Below are 24,536 nucleotides of genomic sequence, written 5' to 3'. Positions count from 1 at the left end.
TAAGGTGAGTAGGCTTTTGTCTGTGTAGTAAGGTACAGCCCTACTTGGCCTGGGTGGCAGTGGAATTAATTGAACATTGTCTTCTCTGGCATTAACCTAGTAGTAGTGATAGCTCAGGACTAGAAAAGGACAAAGGGCTCTGAAGCCTAGACTGACATAGAATGGAGACAAAAATGATATCTTCCCAGGTTCTGGAGCAGGGAGACTTTTTAAAAGTTGAGTGGGAGGGAAGGAGGGCATTAGCCATAGGGCAGCCCAACAGTGTGCCAGAGTGACTGGATTGATTTTTGCAAGGTTCGCAAGTGCTATTCTCCCGGAATGCTGCGTGCTTGCCTCACAGCAGAGGGCACTGCTGTATTCTCTAAGCCAGCCACTGCAGCCTGCAGCCTCCACTCCTAGCTGGAGCCTGTCTGTCCAGAGGGAGGCTCCCTCTCTGACCTTCTGCCTAAGCCCTTGAGCTCAGAGCTCAGAAGGGCCGGGGGGGAAAAAAAGGAGAGAAAAGCTGCTGCTACATTAGGTGGAGATAGCTGAGGGAAAGATGCTGCTTCCCTGTCCCACTCCACACACTTCCCCCCACCAAGCAGGAACTTCTAGTTGCCTGAGCAGGAAACTGCTGGAAGCACCTCCACTTCCAAGTGTGACGAGGGGTCCCTGACTCACTGCCTAGCCTAGTGGATCATTTCCTGATAATTCTCCCCAAAAAGGTAGAAGCAAGTCATTACCTGGGAAGAGACTGGTGCACAAATGTTCACATTTCAGTAATCTTAAAAGGAAATTCTGAGCTGCAACACATAAAACTAGGGCTTAATCAGCTATCTACTTTGTGGAAAATTATATTTGCCTAAAAGGCAACATTTTCCCATATAGTTTCTTGTAATATCTTTCCACTGTATAGGTACCGTATCACTTAATTCATGTTATTTTCAGGAACAATAATAGTAGCTAACAACTTTTCAGTTGTTTACTGCATGCAAGACTTCATGAACTCATTTTATATATATAAACTCATTTTCACAAGAATCCTGAGGCAAGTATTCACTATTATGCATGTTTTACCAATAAAGAAATTGAGGAACAGAGGGATTGAGTAACTTGTTTTTTTTTTTAAATTTTATTTATTTATTTATTTATTTTTGGCTGCATTGGGTTTTCGTTGCTGCACGCGGGCTTTCTCTAGTTGCAGCGGGGGGGGGGCTACTCTTCGTTGCGGTGCGCAGGCTTCTCATTGCGGTGGCTTCTCTTGTTATGGAGCATGGGCTCTGGGCACGCAGGCTTCAGTAGTTGTGGCACGCGGGCTCTAGAGCACAGGCTCAGTAGTTGTGGTGCACGGGCTTAGTTGCTCCGCGGCATGTGGGATCTTCCTGGACCTGGGCTCGAACCTGTGTCCCCTGCATTGGCAGGCGGATTCTTAACCACTGAGCCACCAGGGAAGCCCAACTAACTTGTTTAAAATCCCACAGTTAATGAATGGCAGAATTGGGATTTGAACCCAGGCCGAGATGGCTCCAGAGTCTGTACTGTTAATAGATTTTGCTGTTATCAAATCCTCATCAATGAACAATGTGTCTTTCTAAGTTGGCACTGTATTAGGTGTTACATGTGTAAGAGCCTCAATTGTCGGTTCTTGAGAAGTCAGGGCCATAGGGTTGCTGGGGTTTGAGAAATGAGGCTAAGGGCAGACACTAAGACCCCAGCCCAGGAACCTCCACACGAGGCTATATAGGGGGTTAGCTCTGCTCTGGTGTCCTTGCGCTGACTGGTATTCGTTCATCATGAAGTCAAGTAATAAAGAATGGAAACCTTTTGGTCTGAATACTGCTTCCTGTTTGATTCTCAGCCCCAGGACCTGGCTGACCTCTGCTACAGAGAGGGAAGCGTTTCCCTTTCCTTACCAGGCATATAAAGTGGGAGGCGTGGACGATTTTCTTTCCCCACTCAGTTCAGGCAAATGTTAGGGAAACACCAGTTTCTCTCTAGGGATGTCAATTCTAAGTACCACAGGCATTCAAATATGGCACAGTTCCTGCCCTCAAGGAACTGACAAGGTAGAAAATGATTCTTTTTGTTCCCATCCCTACAAGCACTCTGGCCCACTAGTATATTCAGCAAAAGGAAGAAGAACTAGCCTTAGCTCCAAAGCAGTAGGTCCGGTGGTAGGGGGTGGCTGAGTTCATAGAACAATTAACTCCTCCCTGCCTCCTGGGGTGATATCATTCCGTGTTCACTATGTGCCAGGCACTAAGCTAAACCCTTTACTAAGTGTATACTTGTTTAATCCTCACAATGGTTATATGAAGTAAATGCTGCTATTCATTTTACAGATGAAGAAACTGAAGCACAGAAAAATTAAGTGACATGCCCGAGATTACCCAGCATGTGTTGGAAATGGCATTTGAAACCAGGTAGTCTGTAAAGCTTGTTCTCTTAACTGTTTTTCACTAAACTGCTAACACCCTGGATTAGCTAAGGATAGCAACAGGAATTAAAGCTCAACAGTGAGAGAGGGCTTGATAGAAGGCAGAAAACCAAGATTACAAATGAAAGTGGAGTTAGATACAGAGTCTTTGGACCTTTGAGCCCCAGTCAGTGGTTTGCAAGGCCCTCCCAGGGCAGTTTGTTTCTTAATCATTTCTGCACCTGGCACAAAGCTGAACCCATAATCAATCTCAAAAGACATTATTGAATTGAATGATGGCTGAGTAACATCTTTGTGGAAAGGATTGGCTCATTTGTCATTATCCACAAGGTTCCCAATGACAATGCTGCTTATCTAGCAGGTGTTGGCAAGTCACAGAGGACATGGTTGGTGGGGAGACAGTGTGCTGGAGGATCTGTCAATATTAGTCTTGGAGTCATATGTATTTGCAGAGGCTTCCGCAACCCTCCACTAGCCTTGGTTACCAATCCTCATTAAGGGCCCAGTGATGTCAAGCTCTCCACCGCAGTGCCCAGACCGGAGTATGCTCCAAGTATCTCATTTACTCTCAAAAAGAAGCTGGCCTTTTACAGGTGGAATTGGGTATTGCTTTCAGCCCATTGGCTTGACCTTGTTCCTGCCTTCCTGGTCCATTTTGTGGGGAGAGCACTGAGTAGACCCACTGAGTAGGTACCCTGAGCAAATGCCTTTTCCAAAGTTACCCTCCTACGCCAAACTTGATTTGCCTTGGTTGCTGAAGGAGAGAGCGAGCAGAAGTGACACCCCTTGAACACCCCACATCTTTGTTGATTCATAGCACCCTTTCCTAGCATCCCAACCACCTGAAATTGTTACCTTTTGCCTTGTAAATCCCATTTTGAAACTATTGCCAGAGTGAAGTGGAAAGTGGGGGCTGTCAGCTCCCCAGCCACAGGTTTTCTAATCTTACTGGAGGGAAGGACTTGGGAAAGGTACACAGAGGTAGGGTGGAACTAGGGGGAAACAGGCCCTGTACAAAAGCTGAGGAGCCAGATGTTCACTTTCACAGCTCTCCTGTAAGACTGGCAGGGCAGATATAGATTAAAATGAAGCATAAACTCCATTTAAAGTGCATTACAGCTCAGGAATCAGCTCCCCCTGGGCAGGGGAAGGGAGAAAAGGGCACAAGAGGCCACATCAGTCTCCTTCCTTATCTAGGACCACATGTCTCTCTCCTAGCTTTGTGAAGGGTGATTTACACTCTGGCTGGAATGACTCTCTTTCTGGGCTGATTACATCGGCAAATGCCCCCCAGAGGCCACAGCAGGATGGCCATATTCAGAAGCAGCAGCCAATAAATCTCAGAGGTCTATATTGCACTTCTCAGTACCCTCCCTCCTGGCCCTCTGCCAGGTGGGCTGTGGAAGTAGGAGAGGGCTTGGCTGGAGGGTTAGGGGAGGAAACCCTCCAATTCCTTTCATTACCATCTTCTCTAAGTACTATTTAGTTCTCATTCTTCCAAGTCATTCTGCCTCTGTCTTTATCCTGGGAGCAGGTGGGAATCAGCTCAATAAATTAGTCTAATAAATACCCTTATCTTTATGAGTAGAAGTCCTGGGTTCTCCTAAGTATTTAATCTTGGTAGAGTAGCTTGGTCTCTTAACCATCATCTGAAAATGATGAGGCTCCTAAATGGTCTCTCTAGCCACCTTTCTCAGTGATCTTTTGTCCAGGGAAATCTCTACAATTTAGTCTGAGGGAAGTTTGATCCTTCCATCCTCCCTCATGACACTGAAAGGGCTGAATTTTGGAGGAGTCTAGTCTGGCAAAGGTCCTGGGATCTGGCCTCAGGTTTGTTCCCAGCAAAGCCATTTCACCTGTCTGGGACCCATCTTTGCAGAATCTTGGGGTTAATAACAACAACCGAATCTCACCCTTGAAGATATTTACGAGGCGAAATGAAATCATAGATGTGCAAATTCTAAAAGAAAAAATATACTTGAAACGCAAGTGCCCTTGTGCGTTTGTTCAAGTTTTGTTATTTCATTTGGGTTGGTTGTTCCTTGGTGGTAGAGGGGATTCCGGAAAGTGAGACAGGATTTTTTTTTTTTTTAAATAAATATCTGGACCCCAGAGATGGCGAGTTTCCATTGACAGCTTCCACACTGTCTTGGGTAGAAGTCCTCCTCTAAACGAAGTTGGCGGCTGACAGCATGTGGGCCGGCTGGGGTGGAGCACTCTTTAGAGCCAAAGACCGGCCGCTCCGGGGCGCGTGCCCTCGCTCGCCCTCACCCCCGCCTTGCCGGTCCAGTAGGAGAGTCGGCGTGGTGCGTCCGTCCACTTCGAAGTTGGAGGGCGGCGCCCGGGACCCTGGGTGGGAGCGTGTTGGCGCCGCGCGCGCGAGGCGGGGCGGGGCGGGAGGCGGTGGTGGGAGGCGCCGGCGGAGGAGCCCCGATCGCAGAGCTCCAGCGCGAGAGGAGAGGGCACGCCGCGTCTGGCGCAGGCAGAGCGCCCTGGGACGCCGACAGTCGGCGTGCGCACCCCGCCAATGGCACGCCCCCCGAGCCCACGACCGCTGCTGCCTGCGCTCCTGCTGCTGCTGCTGCCGCTGCTGCTCCGAGCGGGTGAGTGTCGTCTGTGCGTCCGCGGAGCCCACTCCGGCTGGGGCGGGAGGGGGCGGGGGAGGGGGCGGGGGCGGGGGCTGGGGTGGTGGTGAGTGGTGGTGGTGACCGTGTAGGTGGGGTCCCGGCACCAGTGCCCAGGGAGGTCTCAGGCCCCGCACTGCTCCCTGGTAAGGGGCGTCCGTCTGTCCGAGCCGGGGGAACTGGAGGAGGAAGCCCAGGGTGTCAGGAAGGGGCTGGGTTCCACGCCTAGTCCAGTGACTGAACTTGTAGATTGAGTGCCAGCCATGACCAGGGCACCCAAGCATCTCTTCGCTCCTGGTTCCCACTCTTCCCCCTTCTGAGGTGCGTCTATACAGTCACAGAACAGCCAGCAGCCAGGCCACTACCACTACAGCATCTCTAGGAGGCGGGGAGAGTCAGAAGTAGGACTGCCTTTTGCTCCACGTGGGCTTCACCTCTTCCACCCCATATAAGGACTGCGGAAGTGGATACTAGGTACAGGTGAAGCTGGAGAAGTTTTTGTTAGGACTGACTTGTCATTGGGAACTCCCTGGCCGTCCAGTGGTTAGCACTCTGCACTTGCACGGAAAAAACAAACAAACACAACTGACGTCACAAATTAAGGTTGAAAACTGCTTCCCAGAACTTGCCAACATCATTATTTGGTTGTGTGAATATTGGTGAGAATATTGCTCACCATCAACAAACCCCCTCTTCAGGATATACTTTATTATTATTTTAATTGGAGCAGAAAACTCACTAGTGGACAAGATGGCCTTTCCGTGCAAGCTGCCCAGCACAGTGCCTTGCCGTGTTATAAATCCACAATAGGTGTTTTGTGGAATACATAGTTCAAGGCCGGGTTTTAGAACTATGCCATTCCCCCAAGGAGCATGCATGTGGCCTTTGGGAGTGGGATGGGTGCATGGAATCTCATTGTGGGGCTCCTGTCCAGAGCCTGCCTGGAGGGAATCGTGAGTCAGAGACCACATATCCTACACATGACCTCAGTCCACAAAGTAGGACTGCAGAAGTGCAATCTTGGCTGAGAGACAGATATGGAAGGAAGGAAGGAAAGTATTGGTCTGTCCAGACTGACTTCATTAGTAAATCAGAGCAGCAAGACATCACCGATCTGATTGGACTGCCCAGGAAATTTCACTAACCCTAACAGTATGGCTGTATGTCAGGATCAGGGGTAAACTTTAAATACCTTCCTCATGACCAATTTAGTGAACAAGTTACCACCTGTTAATGATGAAACTTAACATGACCCCCACCTTCTTTTGTTGAGCTGCAATGCCCTTAAATCTACTACTACTCAGACTTGGTGAACTATCAGCTTAGAAATGAGAGAGGTTTACTTTTGAAAATTGTTACGACTCAATGTTTAGTCCAGTTAAAGCAATGAGACTTGGACCTGCTACGCTTCTTTCAGCAAGCACTTTCTGGGTACCTACCAGAAGTAACATCTTAAACATTCAGCATTTCTCAAACTGTTTAAATCCATGTCCCTTTTTGATAAAGATAAAACTCTGTCTTCCTTAAATAAATTTTGAAATTTCAGAATTTTTTTAATGATACAAATGAACTTACAGAACAGAAACAGACTCATAGACTTAGAGAACGAACTTATGGTTAGCAGGTGGGAAGGGTTGGAGGGAGGAATAGTTAGGGAGTTTGGGATTGACATGTGCACACTGCTATATTTAAAATGGATAACCAACAAGTGCTACTGTATAGCACAGGGAACTCTGCTCAATATTATTTAACAGCCCAAATAGGAAAATAATTTGAAAAAGAATAGATACATGTATATGTATAACTGAATCACTTTGCTGTGCACCTGAAACTAACACATTGTTAATCAACTATACTCCAATATAAAATAAAAAATTTAATAAAAAAACTAGTTGCATTAAAAAAAGTTTTTTTGTTCATCTTCCACATATGAAATTGTCAAATATGCATTTTTTTATGTGATTTTTTTTAACATCTTCATTGGAGTATAATTGCTTTACAATGGTGTGTTAGTTTCTGTTTTATAACAAAGTGCATCAGTTATACATATACAGATGTCCCCATATCTCTTTCCTCTTGTGTCTCCCTCCCTCCCACCCTCCCTATCCCACCCCTCTAGGTGGTCACAAAGCACCGAGCTGATCTCCCTGTGCTATGCGGCTGCTTCCCACTAGCTATCTATTTTACGTTTGGTAGTGTATATATGTCCATGCCACTCTCTCACTTTGTCCCAGCTTACCCATCTCCCTCCCTGTATCCTCAAGTCCATTCTCTAGTAGGTCTGTAAATATGCTTTTTTGAACCACACATTCCCTTTGGAAATTCTGATACACCCCCAAAAGGGGCCCATCCTCTCTCTTCCCCATCCCGTGCATTGAGAAACTCTGGTTTAATCCAACCCCCTTTTTAAAAATCAAAATTAATACCAAAAATCGATTATGAACAAAATACCAAATTTTTAAATTAAAAGAGTAATAATGCCATGCTGAGGCATATTGGAACCTGAAGCAAAAGGAAAAATCAGTACTACTGATCCTGTCTTTTTTTACACATTGGATATGGCACCAATTCTCAAACTTTAGGTTACATCATTCTCTCCAGTAAACTTACTAAAATTCAGATTCCCAGGCTTTATCACCAGAGGTTCTGATTTGGTAGTTCGTGCTAGGGCTCAGAAATCTGCATTTTAATAAGTAATCTAATTGATTATTATGTGATTGGAAGAGAAGGTTGGACTACCTAAACTCAGAGGCCCCTCCTAATTTTGGGACTCTTTGATTATAAGTAAAGAGAAGGGGCCCAGAGAAGTTATCAGGGTGGCTCACAAAATGTCTCTGTTATGTGGTCATTTTTTAAATATTAGTAGGAGCTTACAAAGAACAAGCCCTGTTCTAGGCACTGGCAACAGAGTAGTGACAAGATAGACATGGAAGTCTAGCCGGGGAGATAATAAAAAATGAAGTAAAAAAATATCAAGTGGTGATAAGTGCTATGCAGAGAATTGGAACAACAGTGTGTTAGAGTAGCTGGGGGGCTATTTTACATTGGTTGGTTGGGGATGGCCTTTGTGAGATGACACTGAATGACCGGAAGGGCCCAGCCATGTGAAGATCAGGTGGAAGAGCATTCAAAACAGAAAGAAGGCCAGTGCAGATGGAGGGAAGTGGGAGAGGAAGAGAGAGCTAGGAGGTAAGATTAGAGAGGTAGGCAGGGACCAGGTCTTTACAAGGCTTTGTAAACCAAGGCACGTAAACTAGATCTTAACCTAAGTTCAATGGAAGCTGTTGGAGGGATTTAAGCAGAGAAATGAGATCATCTGATTTGCAGTTTTTAAGAGATGATCCCATATAATGCTAGTCAGTATTAGAATTATGTTATATTCACACAATGGATTGCTATACAGCAGTGAAAATAAGCTATTTACAACTATACTTATCAGTGTGGGTGAATTTCAGAAACGTAATATTGAGCAAAAGAAGCCAAAACACCAAAAGCACACGTTGTATGATTGAAAAACAGGCAAAACAAATTGCTAATGTTAGAAATCAGGATATTGTATTATATTTGCTTCGTTGGGAAGATGGTGACTGGCAGATGGCTTCTGGGGTGCTGGTATGTTCTGGTTCTTTACCTGGGGATCTGGTTACACAGGTGTATATAATTTGAAATTAAACTATATACTTTTGATTTATGTATTTTTCTGTACGTTATACTTTAATTAACTTATTACCAAACATGATATACAAATGGCTAACAAACACATGAAAATATGCTCAATATCATTAGTTATTAGAGAAATGCAAGTGAAAACCACAGTGAGATACTACCTCACACCCACAAGGATGGCTATAAAAACAGAGCAAAAAACAGAAAACACGAGTTGGCAAGTAGTAGAGCAATTGGAACCACCCTCATGCATTGCTAGTAGGAATGTAAAATGGGGCAGCCACTGTGGAAAACAATTTGGTGGTTCATCAAAAAGTTAAACATAGAATTACGTATGACCCAGTAATTCCACTCCTGCGTATACACCCAAGAGAAATGAATACAGGTATTCAAGCAAATACTTGTACATGATTCTTCACTTAACACTGTTCACTATAACCAAAAGGTGGAAACAACCCAAATGTACATCAACTAATGTTTAGGTAAACAAAATATGGTATATCCATACAATTAAATATTATTCATAAGAAAGAATGAAATATTGGTATATGCCACAATGTGGATGAGCCTTGAAAACAGCATGTTAGGTGAAAGAAGCTACATACAAAAGAGTATATATTTTATGGTTCTATTTACATGAAATACTAGAATAGGTAAATGTGTAGAGACAGAAAGCAGGCTAGTGGTTGCCAGATACTAGGGGAAAGGGAGAATGGAAAGTGACTGTTTAATGGGTATGGGCTTCCTATTAGGGTGATGAAAATGAATCGGAATTAGAAGTGATGGTTGTATAGCATGGTGAATGTACTAAATGCCATTTAACTGTACCCTTTAAGATAATTAATTTTATGTTGCATGAATTTTTTTCTTTCTCTTTTTCTTTTTAAAGTAAAGTTTGTACCTTTTGACTACCTTCATCCAGTTCTCCCTCCCCACCCTCTGCCTCTGGTAACTGCAAATCTGATTTATTTTCCTATGAGTTTGTTTTTGAAGTATAATTGACCTACAGTACTATGTTCCTGGTGTACAACATAGTGATTTACTATTTCTATACATTTCAGAATGATCGCCAGGCATGAATTTTACCCCAATAAAAATGTTTTCCAACCTAAAAAAGTTCTTAAAAAAGATGAATGCAACAACAAAAAGAAAGGTAATTATGTGAAGTGAAGGATGTATTAATCTTAACACATCTTATTGTTAACACATCTAATCTTATTGTGGTAACATTTTACAATATATATGCATAAATCACCATGTTGTATACCTAAAGCTTAAACAATGTCGTATGTCAATTATATCTCCATAAAGCTGGAAAGCAAAAAAAGATGGCTGAATGGTATGGTAGAATGAATTTGGAAGGTGGAATCACTGAGACCAATAAGGACTCTCAACTAGTTCAGACAAGAGTTGATGGTGGCTTGAGCTAAGGAGGTGGTGATAGATGTGGAGAGAAGCGGACAGATTCCAGATATGTAGTGGAGTTGACAGGACTTAATGGATTGAACATAGAATGTGAAGGAAAGAGAAGAATTCAGAATGACTCCTAGATGTTCTGCCTTGAAAAACTGGGGGATGATGGTGTGCTATTACCACTTGATAGGGACCCTAAGTCCTAGGGTGCAGGGCCTTTCTCCAGAGCTGAACTATAACCAACCTTGATATTCCTGAGTGAGTGACAGAATCTATAAAAGGCCCCCACCCCAACCCCAACCAGTTCCCACTGTAAGGTATTTTTAAGTGACTTTTTTTTTTTTTTTTGCCACGCTGCGCGGCTTGTAGGATCTTCATTCCCTGACCACGGATCAAACCTGGGCCCCGGCAGTGAAAGTGCCGAGTCCTAACCACTGGACCGCCAGAGAATTCCCCTTAAGTGACTTTTAATGGAAGACTCAGAGTTGTTGCTAACTGTCATTTAGCACTCCCATGCACATTCTCAACTCTCTGGTTATGATGCTAGCCCTGTCCATGGCATAGCTCTGCTCAGGGCCCTCTTCCCAGTGCCTGGCTGGGCCGTCAGGCTCAGCTTCAAATAATGTCCCCCTCCCCCTCCCAGGAGGCTGAGCAGCTTGTCTTCATCAAACCCCCACCTCTTCTTGAGCCTGATCTCTTCTGTCCAGATTGTGACAGCTGCAGACCCTCTACTCCTACTGGACTTCTTTCTCCCCACTAAAGGCCTTTGTGCCACCCCAAGACTTTCCTGCTAAACATTTCATCCAGAATCCCCCCACCCTACCTTATGACTAGGTTCTCCCAGACAGCTACTCTGACTTTATGTGAGCCTCATTTGGTCTCTCTCCCTCCATAGGGGACCACTTCCCCACAGAAGGCCGGCTCATGAACAGCTGTATCCAGGCCAGGAGGAAGTGCCAGGCCGATCCCACTTGCAATGCTACCTACCACTACTTGAATTCCTGTGCCTCTAGTATAAGCACCTCATCACCTGCAGAGGAGCCTTCGGTCCCTGAGGACTGCATGGAGGCAGCACAACAGCTCAGGAATAGCTCTCTGATGAGCTGCACATGCCATCGGCGCATGAAGAACCAAGCTACCTGCCTGGACATCTACTGGACCGTTCACCCTGCCCGTAGCCTTGGTGAGGCCCCTATCCTAGAGTGGGCTAAGCTAGGGAAGATGGCTCTTGGGAGTTGTTTTTTAATCCTGCTGGATATGGGCCACATGGTAGATTCTGACAGGGATGATAATGAAGCTCTGCATTTGACGTCAGTAAAAAATGGAAGGAGGAATTGGCAGTATGCTTTTGGGCCCCACAGTACTGCCCTCCCTTCTCACTACTTCCCCCTTTTTTTTAATCTGGAAACACGTAGCTGCCTCTTGGAAGGTCTCTGAACCAGGCTAAGGCCCAACATGGGGAGCTCCTGGAACAGACGGATATGGAGAGGAAATGGAGGGAAATGGTCTTAACTCATAAACAGGCTGCAAATACAACATAATCCATAGGTTCAGAGAGACTGGGAGGCAGTGTCCTGGTCCAGCCTTTAACAGAGAGGATATTCATTAACCAGACGAGATGGTGAAAGACGGAAGGCACTGGAAGAGCCAAAGAGAGGAGCTTCCTCTGACTCTCGAGATCCCTTTCTGTATCAGTCAGCTTTTACTAGACTACGCTGCAGTAACACAACAGGGTCTCGTAAAACAAAGGTTAAGTTCTTGCTCATGTTCTGTCTTGGCTGTGTTATGTGTCCTCTTCATTCTGGGATCCAGTACAGCCTCTACCTGGGATGTTCCCTTCTCATGACAGAGGGAAATGAGCAATGGCAGAACCATTTGATGCCTTTAAAAGCTTCTGCTCAGATGTTACATAAAATACTTCTGCTCACATTCCATTGACAAAGCAAATCACGTGGTCAAACCTGACATCAGTGGGAAGGGGAAGTATACTCCTCCCACAGGGGACACTGAAAATCACATGGCAATAAATGAGGATGTATAGTCTTACAGGGAGGACAAAAATAATTGTAAACAATAATGCAATCTACCATAGTCCACCAGTTGGTCATTCATTTCCCTCCCTTTCACAAGCAAAATATACCTACTCACTTTCTAAGGAAGGTGCCTAAGAATTCCATCTAAGCAGGACATCAGGCTCCAAGTCTAGGATCTTGTGATAATTTCTATATCAGGTCTGGATGTGGTTTCTCTTAATCTAGAAACCTATGCACTAAAAAGTCATCTGCTGGGCTTCCCTGGTGGCGCAATGGTTAAGAATCCACCTGCCAATGCAGGGGACAGGGGTTCGAGCCCTGGCCCGGGAAGATCCCACATGCCGCAGAGCAACTAAGCCCCTGCACCACAACTACTGAGCCTACACTCTAGAGCCCGCGTGCCACAACTACTGAAGCCCGCACGCCTAGAGTCCATGCTCTGCAACAAGAGAAGCCACGACAATGAGAAGCCCGTGCACCTCAATGAAGGGTAGCCCCGCTCGCTGTAACTAGAGAAAGCCTGCGCACAGCAATGAAGACCCAACACAGCCAAAAATACAGATAAATAGATAAATTAAAAAAAAAAAAGTCATCTGCTTCCCATCTATACTCAATATATAGTAATGGAATGGGGACAGGAGAAGCGCAACAAACTCTCCCAGAAAGAGGAGTAATGGGAAGCACACAGCAGACGTTGATTCACAGCAGTTCTGAAGTCCTGCCACACAATTGTTGCAAGGGCTGTCTTCTCTGGGAGTAGGGATTGCTCTTTAATAAGGCCCTGCTTTTGCTCATTGGGGAGCAAAAAGCCCAGGAGTTTCCCAGCCCCCTGGGATGTCCTTCGTTTTCCATTATTTTCTTGGGCTACATCTGGAAAGGGCATTGGAGACTATGACCTCCTTAGGGACTGAGTAGCATTCTCCACTTGCTTCCTACCTGAGGAATGTTGGAGCATCTTAAGTCTCAAATAGAGTCTCTTTTAATCCAGGCTGGTGTCTCTTAGCAGTACAACTCTCTCAAAACATAATTGCGTTTTATGTCTGATTTCTGTCACCTCATGTGCCAGTAGCCTTTCCTATAATCCCTTTCAAGACATACATCTCTTTTGAGACCTAATTAGAGGTACCTTGCCCTTATCAAGCTTCTGTGGGAGAGCCACTATCTTAGTCTTTTTTCCCTGAGAACATTTGTCCAACAGGCAGGATTTATTGGATACTGTCTTAACAGAGAGATCTCCACAAAGGGCATGATAGCCACAAACTTGAATTGGTCTTTGCCCCAAGGCTGAGTTGTAATCGACCTTATTACTCAATGAATTTTTCAATTTTACCTTTTACCATTTGAATATGAGAAGGAGTTGCATTTCTTAATTTTGCAGGTCCTAGAATTTCTGTATTCTTTCTTTTCTGTTTCCTCTCTGTGTGTAAACTGGTCAGTTCTCTGAGCTTATATCTTTCTCGTAGTACCATGCCAAGTGTGGCTATCACCAATCAAGACATATTAGTAATCTTCAGCTTCTCAGCTTCTTCCCCTTAAAGCACAAGCTCACTCAGTACATCATCTTCCTTCCAAGTTATTGCAGGCAACGATTTTACCAAATGCTTTGCCACTGCATAATGAGGGCTGCCATCTTCCCAGCCCCCAGTAACAGCTTATTCACCACCCACTACCTAGTCCCAAAGCCAATACCATTTATTTTAGATCTTTTTTTGTTACTTCAGCACTCCATTTCTAGATACCAATTACATTTTTTAACATCTTTATTGGAGTATAATTGCTTTACAATGTTACGTTAGTTTCTGCTGTATAACAAAGTGAATCAGCTATATGTATACATATATCCCCATATCCCCTCCCTCTTGTGTCTCCCTCCCACCCTCCCTGTCCCAACCCTCTAGGTGGTCACAAAGCACTGAGCTGATCTCCCTGTGCTATGCAGCTGCTTCCCACTAGCTAGCTATTTTACATTTGGTAGTGTATATATGTCAATGCTACTCTCTCACTGCATCACAGATTACCCTTCCTCCTCCCCGTGTCCTCAAGTCCACTCTCTATGTCTGCGTCTTTATTCCTGTCCTGCCCCTAGGTGCATCAGAACCATTTTATATTTTTAGATTCCATTATATGACCAATTATGTTTTTAATAAGAATTTGCTACATTATGCAACCAACCCCAAATCTCTGGCTTTTACCAACAAAAATATATCTTTTGTTCATGTTACACATCTGCTGTGGGCTTCCGTGAGTTGGCTTTGGAGGACAATTTTGTTTTTATTTATTTATTTATTTTTGGCTGTGTTGGGTCTTCGTTGCGGTGCGCGGGCTTCTCATTGTGCTGGCTTCTCTTGTTGCGCAGCACGGGCTCTAGGCATGTGGGCTTCAGTAGTTGTGGCTCGCGGGCTCTAGAGCGCGGGCTCTAGAACGCAGGCTCAGTAGTTGTGGCGCACGGGCTTAGTTGCTCCACGGCATGTGGGATCTTCCTGGACCAGGGATCGAACCCGTGTCCCCTGCATTGGCAGGCAGATTCTTAACCACTGCGCCACCAGGGAAGTCCCATGAGTTGGTTTTGTCTTTGCTCCACCTGTCTTCTTCATTTGAGGATCCAGGATGGTAGATGGAAAAGAGCCAAGCAGGATCACATGATAGTTCTTGAAACTTAGAGGTGATTTTGCCTCTTTAGCTCACAATCCACAGGCCAAAGCAAGTCACATGGCCAAGCCTTACAGTGGCGTGGGAAAGTACAGTCCTCTCATGGGGACCTAAAAGTCACAAGGCAACAGGTGAGGTTGTATAATCCTCCCACAGCAAGCAATTGGAAACAAACTCTCCTTGTTCCCTGATTTCCACTCCTCATCCTAATCACTTCTCTTTTAGAACTTCCACTGAGACTTCTCCCTGAATCCTCTTGTCTCCTCCTCTTTTCCCTTGGGAGCTCCCAGGTCTTTACAAGCATCCAAACCATCCTTTCCTGTTTGCTTGATATCATCTATATCCCTTCCCTCCTAAAGACATATTCACAAAGGCCTATTGGGTGACATCCCTGCAAGCTCACCTCTGTCTTCAACATTTATTGAGCACCTACCATGCGTATGAGCTATGCAGTGATCTTGTTTTTTTAATTGAAGTATAGTTGGTTAACAATGTTGTGTATGCAGTGATTTTATAAGACCTAGTGATTTTATAAGGTCTTAAGGAGCCCACAGCCCGATGGGGTGTTTGAAAGAGATGTGTTTCCTTTCAGATCATTTCTCTCCCTTCTCTGCTTTTCTCAGTCAGGTTCAGTTCCAGACCTAGTCTCATTTGCATCACCTCAGCATGCAATGCATCTCCATAGCCAAGTGGTCAGGCCTGGAACAGAGTCCACCACTGCCCCTTCTCCAATAGCAAGAGAAAACAAGACAGAGTCCCCTTGCCTGCTTATGTGCCTACAGGCAATATTTGTAGGAGTTAGGAGCAGAGACTGTGAAGTCAGGTAATCCAGGTTTCAAATCCCGGCTCCATTTACTAGCTTATGTGAACTTGAGCAAGTGCATTAACCTCTCTTATCCTCAGTTTCCCTTTACCTACCCAAAGACTTCTATGAAGACTAAGTGAAATTGTATGTATATATATATATTTTTTTTTTTTCCACTTGCACCATAGTGCCCACTACACAGTGTGCTCAACAAACAGTAGCTTTATTATTCTTACCATTAAACCCAGTTTGTTTGTCAAGCCTAGCCTATACCTTTATGGCCCTGTTCTTTTTCTCTCCTCTGCCCAGCGTGCAGCTATTTAGGTAGAGACTGTGCCTTTTCTTTTTCTTCAGCAGCCTCAATCCCTCCTGCTCCCACCCCCAGCCCCATCCTCAGGATTCTGGTGCTCCCCATCTTGTCTCTAGGTGACTATGAGCTGGATGTCTCTCCCTATGAAGACACAGTGACCAGAAAACCCTGGAAAATGAATCTCAGCAAACTGAACATGCTCAAACCAGGTGTGGAAGGCAAGCTGGGGCTGGGATATGGGAGGGCCTGGACCCTGAGGGAAGGGTGGCTGGTGGGGAACACAAGCTGGGAGAATGAAGGGGGAGAGTTCTAGCCTGCCAGGTAGCTAAAGAAGCACTCTCAGGGTGAGAGTCTGAGCTATGCCGCATGATCTAGTCTCACAAGTCAACACAGAGCAATAGTTATTAGGGAGGTATTCCAAGAGAGCCCATTAGAGCTCCCTGGTTGCAAAAGGTGGATCTCTACAAAGGGTTTGGTGGGAGTGGCAGCAGTCCCAGAAAAAAAAGTGCTGAAATGGAGTATTTACCCTAATTCGAGGCAGCCAGGAAAGTAGCTTTTTGTCCCTGAAGACTAGGAAATTGCTTGTTCTCAACCATTCTAATGGGATGGGCGAGGTGTTGGGCAGGGAAAATGGTGAGAGAGAGCGTGACTCCTCAGGGGTGACTCAGGGTGCGGAGCCATCTGTCTGGCAAGGACCATGATGCATGTCTTTCAGGAAAGTGAGGCTGTTGTATTAATTGGAAAGGAACACACACATGCACTCTCTTTTTGAGAAAGATGTGAGCTTTATTGTACAGTCAGTACTGTATTAGAATTTTGAGAGAAAAGCATAGAGATTTATGTATTACAAACTCTAGGTTACAGGGAATCTGGGAGTAACCTATTCCAGTTACTCCATTGTTCTGACTGCTGGAATATTCTGTTAATAGAAATATCACCATAATTTCCCAAGGCTCAGAGTATGGGGGGTTTTATGCATGCATCAATCAATGAAAGATGGGCAGAATAGACAGTTGCAGAACCAAAATCCTAAATAGAATTTGGTTGCATCTGCTGTGGACAATCCAGAAAGTACTTTTCTGCACCAGGAGGATTGCAGGATCCTAGTTCCCCCACCAGGGATGGAACGCTTCAGAAGTGAAAGTGGGGAGCCCTAACCACTGAACTGCCAGGGAATTCCCCAGAAAGTACTTTAGAATGTTGTAGGGCCTCTTGGTTACAGTTTCCACCATGGGATCTCACTCATTGCATAGGACTGAGGAAAGGGTTTGGTTAGATGTATATGGCTTTTTTTTTTTTTAAACCTAGGCAAGCAGAGGAGCAGGATGGGAGAGGCTCACGAATACCAGATACTGTTTGTGGGTAGAGGGAAAGGCCTTATTCGGGGCAGTCCTCCCTGATAGGTGTGCCTTCCCACTACCGTCCTTGTGAAATCAGAGGGTTGCCGGGATTCCTGGGGAGGCTGGGCTGCAGGTCTGCAGAGAGGACCGCTGACTTGGTGCCCCTCTCCCCCCAGACTCGGACCTCTGCCTCAAGTTCGCCATGCTGTGCACTCTTAATGACAAGTGTGACCGGCTGCGCAAGGCATACGGGGAGGCGTGCTCCGGGTCCCGCTGCCAGCGCCACACTTGCCAAAGGCAGCTGCGCTCCTTCTTCGAGAAGGCGTCGGAGCCCCACGCTCAGGGCCTGCTGCTGTGTCCGTGCGCGCCCACCGACCAGGGTTGCGGGCAGCGCCGGCGCAACACCATCGCCCCCAGCTGCTCACTGCCGTCGGAGGCCCCCAGCTGCCTGGAGCTGTGGCACATATGCGTGTCCGACCCGCTGTGCAGGTGCCGGGTGCTGGGTGCGGGCGGATGGGGTGGACACCACTCCTTCCGCGCCTCCTTCCTGGGCAGGGCTGGGTCTGAACCACCCTCCCTGCCGCAAGGCACCGTGAACCGACCTTACCATGTAGTTACCCTGGATACTTTCTGAAACTCTTTTCTAAAAAAAATAAAATATAATAAAATAAAATTATATAGAAAGAGTGTAAAAACTTCAGGAAATATAAAACAGTGTTAAAATATCACTCAAAACCCATCACCTGGAGGTAATCTACCATAATTCGGGGAGCATTTCTTAACAGTCTTTTTTCTCTCCAGGTAAACAAAATCAGACACCAACCTTGTTTTGCAACCTGGTTCTACCACTTACTTCTCTGTAACCTTGGGCAAGTTACTTTACCTCTCTGAGTCCCACTTCCTCTTCTGTAAGATATTACATGGAGCTCTCAAAAATCATAATACTAACACTTACTGAGTACTTACTTACTATGGGCTAAGTACTATTTTAAGTACTTAACATCTATTAATTTATCTAAGCTTCACAAGAACCCTATAAGATAGTTGCTATTATTACTTTTTTTAAAAAAATTATTTATTTATTTTTGGCTGCATTGGGTCTTTGTTGCTGCACGTGGACTTTCTCTAGTTGCGGCGAGCGGGGGCTACTCTTTGTTGCATTGTGCGGGCTTCTCATTGTGCTGGCTTCTCTTGTTGTGGAGCATGGGCTCGAAGCACAGGCTTCAGTAGTTGTGGCACGTGGGCTTCAATAGCTGTGGCTTGCGGGCTCTAGAGTGCAGGCTCAGTAGTTGTGGCACACGGGCTTAGTTGCTCCGCGGCATGTGGGATCTTCCCAGACCAGGGCTCGAACCTGTGTCACCTGCATTGGCAGGCAGATTCTTAACCACTGTGCCACCGGGGAAGCCCTATTACTATTTTTTTATCATCCTCAGTTTACAGATGAAGAAACCACAGCAGAGAAAGGTTAAATAACTTGCTCAAATTCACCTAGGTAGTAAGTCAGGTTTGTTAATGAGGTTTGGATTTCCTTCATAGGAAGTGTGGCCTAGAGCCTGTGCTCCTAAAGGCTCTGTTATGCTGCCTGTTATTATGCTGGGAGCTAAGGGTTGGCCAAAAAGTTCTTTTGGGTTTTTAATGTAAAAAACCCGAACGAACTTTTTGGCCAACCCAATATTACTATTACTGTTACATAACAAGTGATGGGCTAGATGACTAAGATACTCTCCCTTCCTTCAAGGAGTTTGCAACTGAGTGGGGATGACAGATAAGTAAACCACCAATCTAACACAAGGCAAAATGTAAGGAAAAGTGCACAAATATACACACAAAAATACACTCATAATTCCATCCCCTGAAGATAACCAGCTTTACCTATTGTAGTATGAGTGTTAAAAATAATAATATCTAACATTTACTGAACACTCACTGTATACCAGGCACTGTGTTAAATGCTATACATGTATTCTCTTACTTCATCCTCACAAAAATCCGCAAGGTAGTGTTATTTTCATCTCTATTTACTGTCAAGGAAATTGAGGCTAAAGAAACTGCCTGAGATTTCATAATTAGGGATTGTGGAGCCCAAATTCAAAGTGATATGCTGTGGAGGCTGGGGTGATGGTGCATTTAATTGTGACAGGAGCAGGCTTCGCTGAGGAGGAAGCCATGGGCCAGGCTCTGAAAAAGGCAGAGGCAGATTTGGCATGAAGATGGACATCTCAACTAAAGGGGCAGCAAGGTGACACTGTGGCAAGGTGAAGGCTGCAGGCCAGACCATCAACAGGGACTCTTAAAATTTCCCTTCTTCCAGATCGCGCCTGGCGGATTTTCAGACCCACTGCCATCCCATGGACATCCTAGGGACCTGTGCAACAGAGCAGTCCAAATGTCTGCGAGCATACATGGGGCTGATTGGTGAGGCTGGGGGGCATGTTTAGGAAACCTACAGGTTGGCCAGCCTGGGGGCGTGAAAATGCTCTGGAGACTGAACCCCCATGGAGTGGTCCTGAGACAGGTGGGAGAGGATGGGAGCTGAAGGTAGGGTTGGCTTAGGCACTGACAATCCTCTTTTCACCCCATAGGGACTGCCATGACTCCCAACTTTGTCAGCAATGTCAATGCCAGTGTTGCCTTAAGCTGCACCTGCCGAGGCAGTGGCAATCTGCAGGAGGAGTGTGAGCGGCTGGAAGAGTCCTTCTCCCGAAACCCCTGCCTCAGTGAGTGCTCTCCACCTGCTCCCAGCCCCCATGGCTGGCTCAGCTTGACCCAGGGAGAGGGAAAGGGTCAGCTCTGTGGACCACTGGTTCCATTCATCTCCTGCAGACAGAGCAGCCCCCTCCTCAGCACAGGCTTACATCTCCCCAGCCTGGGCCTTTCTGCCTTCTCCCATTCTCTGAGTGACCCACCCCCATCCCCAGCCAAGCTGCCTCTTCACTTGCCTGGGCCCTAGGGACACTCTTCAGCTCAAGGAATAGCAAGCAGAATGAGATAATATCCCATTCCCAGCTGCCACCCACCCACCCTTGTATATCCCAGGGTCCCTGAGACATACCCTTTCCTTCTTTGGGAGCCTGAGAGATCTCCAGCATCTGCCTGCTTTCAGTCTTCCTTCTCTCCTCTCCTCAGTGGAGGCCATTGCAGCTAAGATGCATTTTCACAGGCAACTCTTCTCCCAGGACTGGACAGCCTCTACCTTTTCCCCGATGGAACGCCAGGTAGGGCCTCCTCTGTTACACCCCTCCTACCTTTACTGGACCAGCTGGGGGAAACCCAGACAAGGCAGGCAAGAGGTTGGATGGGGGCGTTGAACTCCTTGTGGTCATGAATCCTTTAGACCTCTAGCGGACACCTCAGGGGAGGAGGACAGGCCTTGACTGAGGCTAAGGTGGTGAAAAGGGTGGAGCTGACTCCATTTTATTTTTTCCACAGAACAAAAACCCTGCTCTGAGGCCACAGCCCTGGGTGCCCTCTCTTTTCTCCTTTACACTTACCTTGATTCTGCTCCTGAGCCTCTGGTAGCTGGACTTCCCTGGGGGCTCTCTTCCCCTCTACCACACCCAGCTGACCTGCAGCCTGCAAGGGGTGAGGAAAGGACAGCATCAGGAAGGAGGTTCGGTACACAGCATGGCAACCCTGACCCCACCCAACACCTCCAGTCGACTCCAGATTAGGCCACAGTAGAAGCTGACTAGCCTAGTTCTCATTCCCTTCACTTCTTTTTTTGTTTTGTTTTGTTTTGTTGTTGTTGTTTTTGGCCATGCCGCTTGGCTTTTGGGATCTTAGTTCCCCGACCAGGGATTGAACTGGGCCCTGGGCAGTGAAAGCTCGGAGTCCTAACCACTGGACCGCCAGAGTCATTCCCTTCACTTCTGACTCAGGCTGCCCCTCCTTAGGACTTTAGCCATATCTTCTGGTGGTGTCCAGCTCTACCAGGCTCTCTCCTTACTCCTTTCTTCTGCCCACCGGGATCACCCAGGCTCTAACAAATCAGTCACGCTTTCTTGCATTCTCCAGGTAGGCAGGGCTGGGTGTTCTGAAGCAACCTAGAAAGACATTCCTCATGGTGAGGAAAGCTGGAGCAAGACTCTTGGCCCCTTGTCTCCTCCTCTGAATGGGGGATGGGAACCTACTGCCTGCCCGGGGATCCTACAGAACATTTGAGCCTCAGGAGCTGGAGCATATGGGCCTTGCTTTCTTCCTGCTACTGTCCCAAAGTCCCCTTAGCCTCTTGGATCATGATTAAACATTTTAACTTAAAACTTTTCTCTTTTCCCATTGTCTCATACTGTGAATTTATATAGAACTGGGGGTGTTACAGACACAAGAGCACAGGCCAGGTGATCTAGGAGACACAGCAACCCTGCCACCAGATGCTATGTGACCCCCAGGCAAGTCTCTCAGCCTCTCTGTGTACTTGACATGGAGTTGGAAGAAAAATAACTTATGTGAGGCTGTGGACCGGGTACCTGTTCCAGCTCCAGCCATTTTGGGGATGCTGCCTGGGATCTGCCACAGAGCTGAGGGGGGAGGGTCCATAGTCAACCGCAGCATTTGAACACCTGCTTGTGTTATCGGTCTGCTGCATACCATAATGGGGGCTGGAGGAAAGGAGAGACTGGTCCTTGAACTCATGTGCAATCCAGTTGGGATAAGGAAACAGCTACCCATCCAAAGTAGTTGGGAAAATATATTTATAGGGCTGTAGAAATTTGTCTGTTAATTCATTCACTCACTCTTTCCAAAAGCATCTGATGAGTGCTGGCTCTCCAAGACACTGTGCTGGATGTGGGAGATTCCAAGGTAATCCTATTTGCAGATCCTATTTTCAAGCCTTTTACACATCAGAGCAGGGGAACTGACAAGACAGTCAATAAGAACAGTGCAGTGTGCTGAGTACTGTACAATAATTGTAATAATAACCCTCATTTACTGAGCCCCTACTGTGTGCCAAGTACTACTGTGCCCCTACTATGTGCAAATACATTCATAATTCATTTAATTCTTCACTAGCTACGTGACCTTGGGCTTAACCTCTCTGGGGCTCACTATCTACATCTGTAACATGAAAAGGTGGAGCACCTACCTCACAAGGAATGAGATAATCCATGTGAAAGCATTGTGCCTGATAAATAGAACTCAAAAAAGTGAGCAGTTACAGCATATGGTTTTTGTAGAGAATTTGGACAATACAGATAGTTATAAAGAAGAAAATTAAAATCTTTAAAATCCCATTCTCAAACTTCCAAACTACTCCCTGTACATCTGTGCACATGAGAATCTATGAGTATGTATAATTTTATATAAGTGAGGTCAGAGACTGCTTATCAAAGTGTAAGTCACAGACACTTTTCAACGTCCATGAGTAGAGCTCAAAATACATTGTCCTTTTTATCAGCTGCATAACATGGACTTGTATGAAGGTATATTACTACATACATAGTTTATTTAACCAGTTCTGTATTGATGGGTATTTGGTTATCTTCCTGTTTTTCTCTGAGCCAAGTTTTAAGGCAGTGAGGAGGTGACTGGGGGTAGGATGTGCCAAAGAGCTGCCCGAGTGGTGGGTGGAGTAGGGAAAGCACCCCCTAAACATTCTTGTATCCACATACCCCACCCTGCCCCAGGAAGTGCCCAGCCAACCTGCTGTCCTGCAAACTTCAGTGTGGCACTGGGTGGACCTTCCCCTTCCTCCCCTCCCAGGAAGATCTCTGAACCGTCAAGGCCTCTCCATTTGCTTTGGCTCCATTATCCTGGGGCTGGGGGGCGGTGAATGGTACAGTCATTCCTTGCTAAGTGCTTGAATTAGACTAATAGGTCATCTGTGCTTTTCTCTGAAGAAGGTCCAAATTCCTGGTAAACAACCAGACCACTCTCCCAGCCTAGGGCCCAGAGCCAAGACTCGGGGTGGGGGCACACAGTGGCTGGACTGAAGCTTTTAATGGTATCCTGGCTGGCCGGGATGGTTAATGCCATTAGACTAGTTTCTGGGTAATGAGGTGGGAAGGGCTGCTGGCAGCAGTGATAAGCAGAGAGCGCTGAATTACAGGTCTCTGCATGGCCGGGGTGGAGCAGACTGTCTTTTAAACAACTATCTTCAAATTCACCCATTCAATCATGTATTCATTCAACAAACCTTAGCAATGCTCTGTTCCAGGCTGTATTTTTCAAGGTCTGGCCTTGCGCATTCATGAGCTACCATTTTGGTGAAGGGGCAGCCCAGGACTTTGGCAGCTAGACCTCAGCTTTAGGCACTTGGGACTTTTCAGTTATCCTGGTTGATTTGAACACTCAGCTGTTTGACCTTGGCAAATATTCTTTATCCCTCTGAGCCACCATTTCCTCATCTCCAGAGGGATCCCAGTAGGAGTACTTAAAAGGTTGCAGTTTTTGTTTTGCTTTTGTTTTTAATAAATACAACATCAGCAATTTAATTTCAGTCAAAAAACAAATTAGCAATATCAACTAATGTTTATATCAATTTAAATGGTTTTGGTTGGCAATTTTTTTGGCTTATTTCTATAAAAGCTTATAAGCATGAGGAATGTATGTTTATTTTGATCTCCAAGTATATTTATGTTAGATAACAGTAAAAATATTTAAAACAATCAGGGTTGTTTGAAGATTGGAAATAATTACAACACTTAACATAGTGCCTGATACAGGATGAACACTCAATAAATGGCAGCTATTACTATTATTACTTCTGGGAGGGGATCTGTGGATACTGTGTATTCTGCTCCCTGCCCTGGAACAGTGGTGGGTGATGGTGCTGGCTCTGCCTCCAATTGTGGGCTGAATTCTGGGTGGGGCTGGTCTGGGAGACTCGCTATTCAAGCTCTGAACTCCAGGATGGAAACCAGAGCTCTGGGTCTGTAGCTCAGGCTCTGAGGGACCTTGGACCAGGCATGGAATCAAAGACAGTCAGTGTCTTAGCCAAGGGTCTTTTGGCTGCAAGTAACAGAAACATTGGAATTACTTAGTAAAAAGGGAATGTCATGCAACTGAATCCCAGGAAGTTCAGCTGGGCCTTGCCGGGAATAGGACTGGAAAGTCAGGAACCAGTCTTGAGCCCTGTCTGTTGAAGGCCTAGACATCTTGGGCCATCTACTTCATTCTCTCTGTAGACCTACTTCCTTTGCATGACCTTCCAGGGCCAGCATCTTCAACTAAATGACCTCCCATCCCAATTCCAAATTCATGGAAAATCTGATTGTTTGTGCACAGGTTCTAGATTGGCTTTCCTGGGTTAAGGGTCCATCCCAGGCTTATCAGCTGGGTAA

At 45.9% G+C, this 24,536-nt stretch overlaps 1 protein-coding gene across 2 annotated transcripts; it reads left to right on the top strand.

Moving 5' to 3' along the window:
* The first annotated feature begins 4,859 nt into the window (after window positions 1–4,859).
* On the top strand, window positions 4,860–21,515 carry GFRA3 (GDNF family receptor alpha 3). 2 transcript variants are annotated; one of them, XM_036847665.1, is made up of 8 exons: window positions 4,860–5,019; window positions 11,015–11,302; window positions 16,033–16,125; window positions 17,433–17,745; window positions 19,568–19,671; window positions 19,839–19,973; window positions 20,383–20,471; window positions 20,686–21,515. In XM_036847665.1, exons 1-8 carry the CDS (start codon window positions 4,944–4,946, stop codon window positions 20,773–20,775), a joined length of 1,188 nt encoding a protein of 395 aa, XP_036703560.1. In that variant the 5' UTR covers window positions 4,860–4,943; the 3' UTR covers window positions 20,776–21,515. The 2 variants fall into 2 exon arrangements, with proteins under 2 accessions (XP_036703560.1, XP_036703561.1); XM_036847666.1 differs by having other exon boundaries at window positions 20,417–20,471; window positions 20,686–21,495.
* The last annotated feature ends 3,021 nt before the right edge of the window (window positions 21,516–24,536 follow it).

This window comes from Balaenoptera musculus, chromosome 3 (genome assembly GCF_009873245.2).
Source record: "Balaenoptera musculus isolate JJ_BM4_2016_0621 chromosome 3, mBalMus1.pri.v3, whole genome shotgun sequence".
Lineage (NCBI taxonomy): Eukaryota > Metazoa > Chordata > Mammalia > Artiodactyla > Balaenopteridae > Balaenoptera > Balaenoptera musculus.
This window is presented reverse-complemented; position numbering and strand designations above follow the sequence as displayed.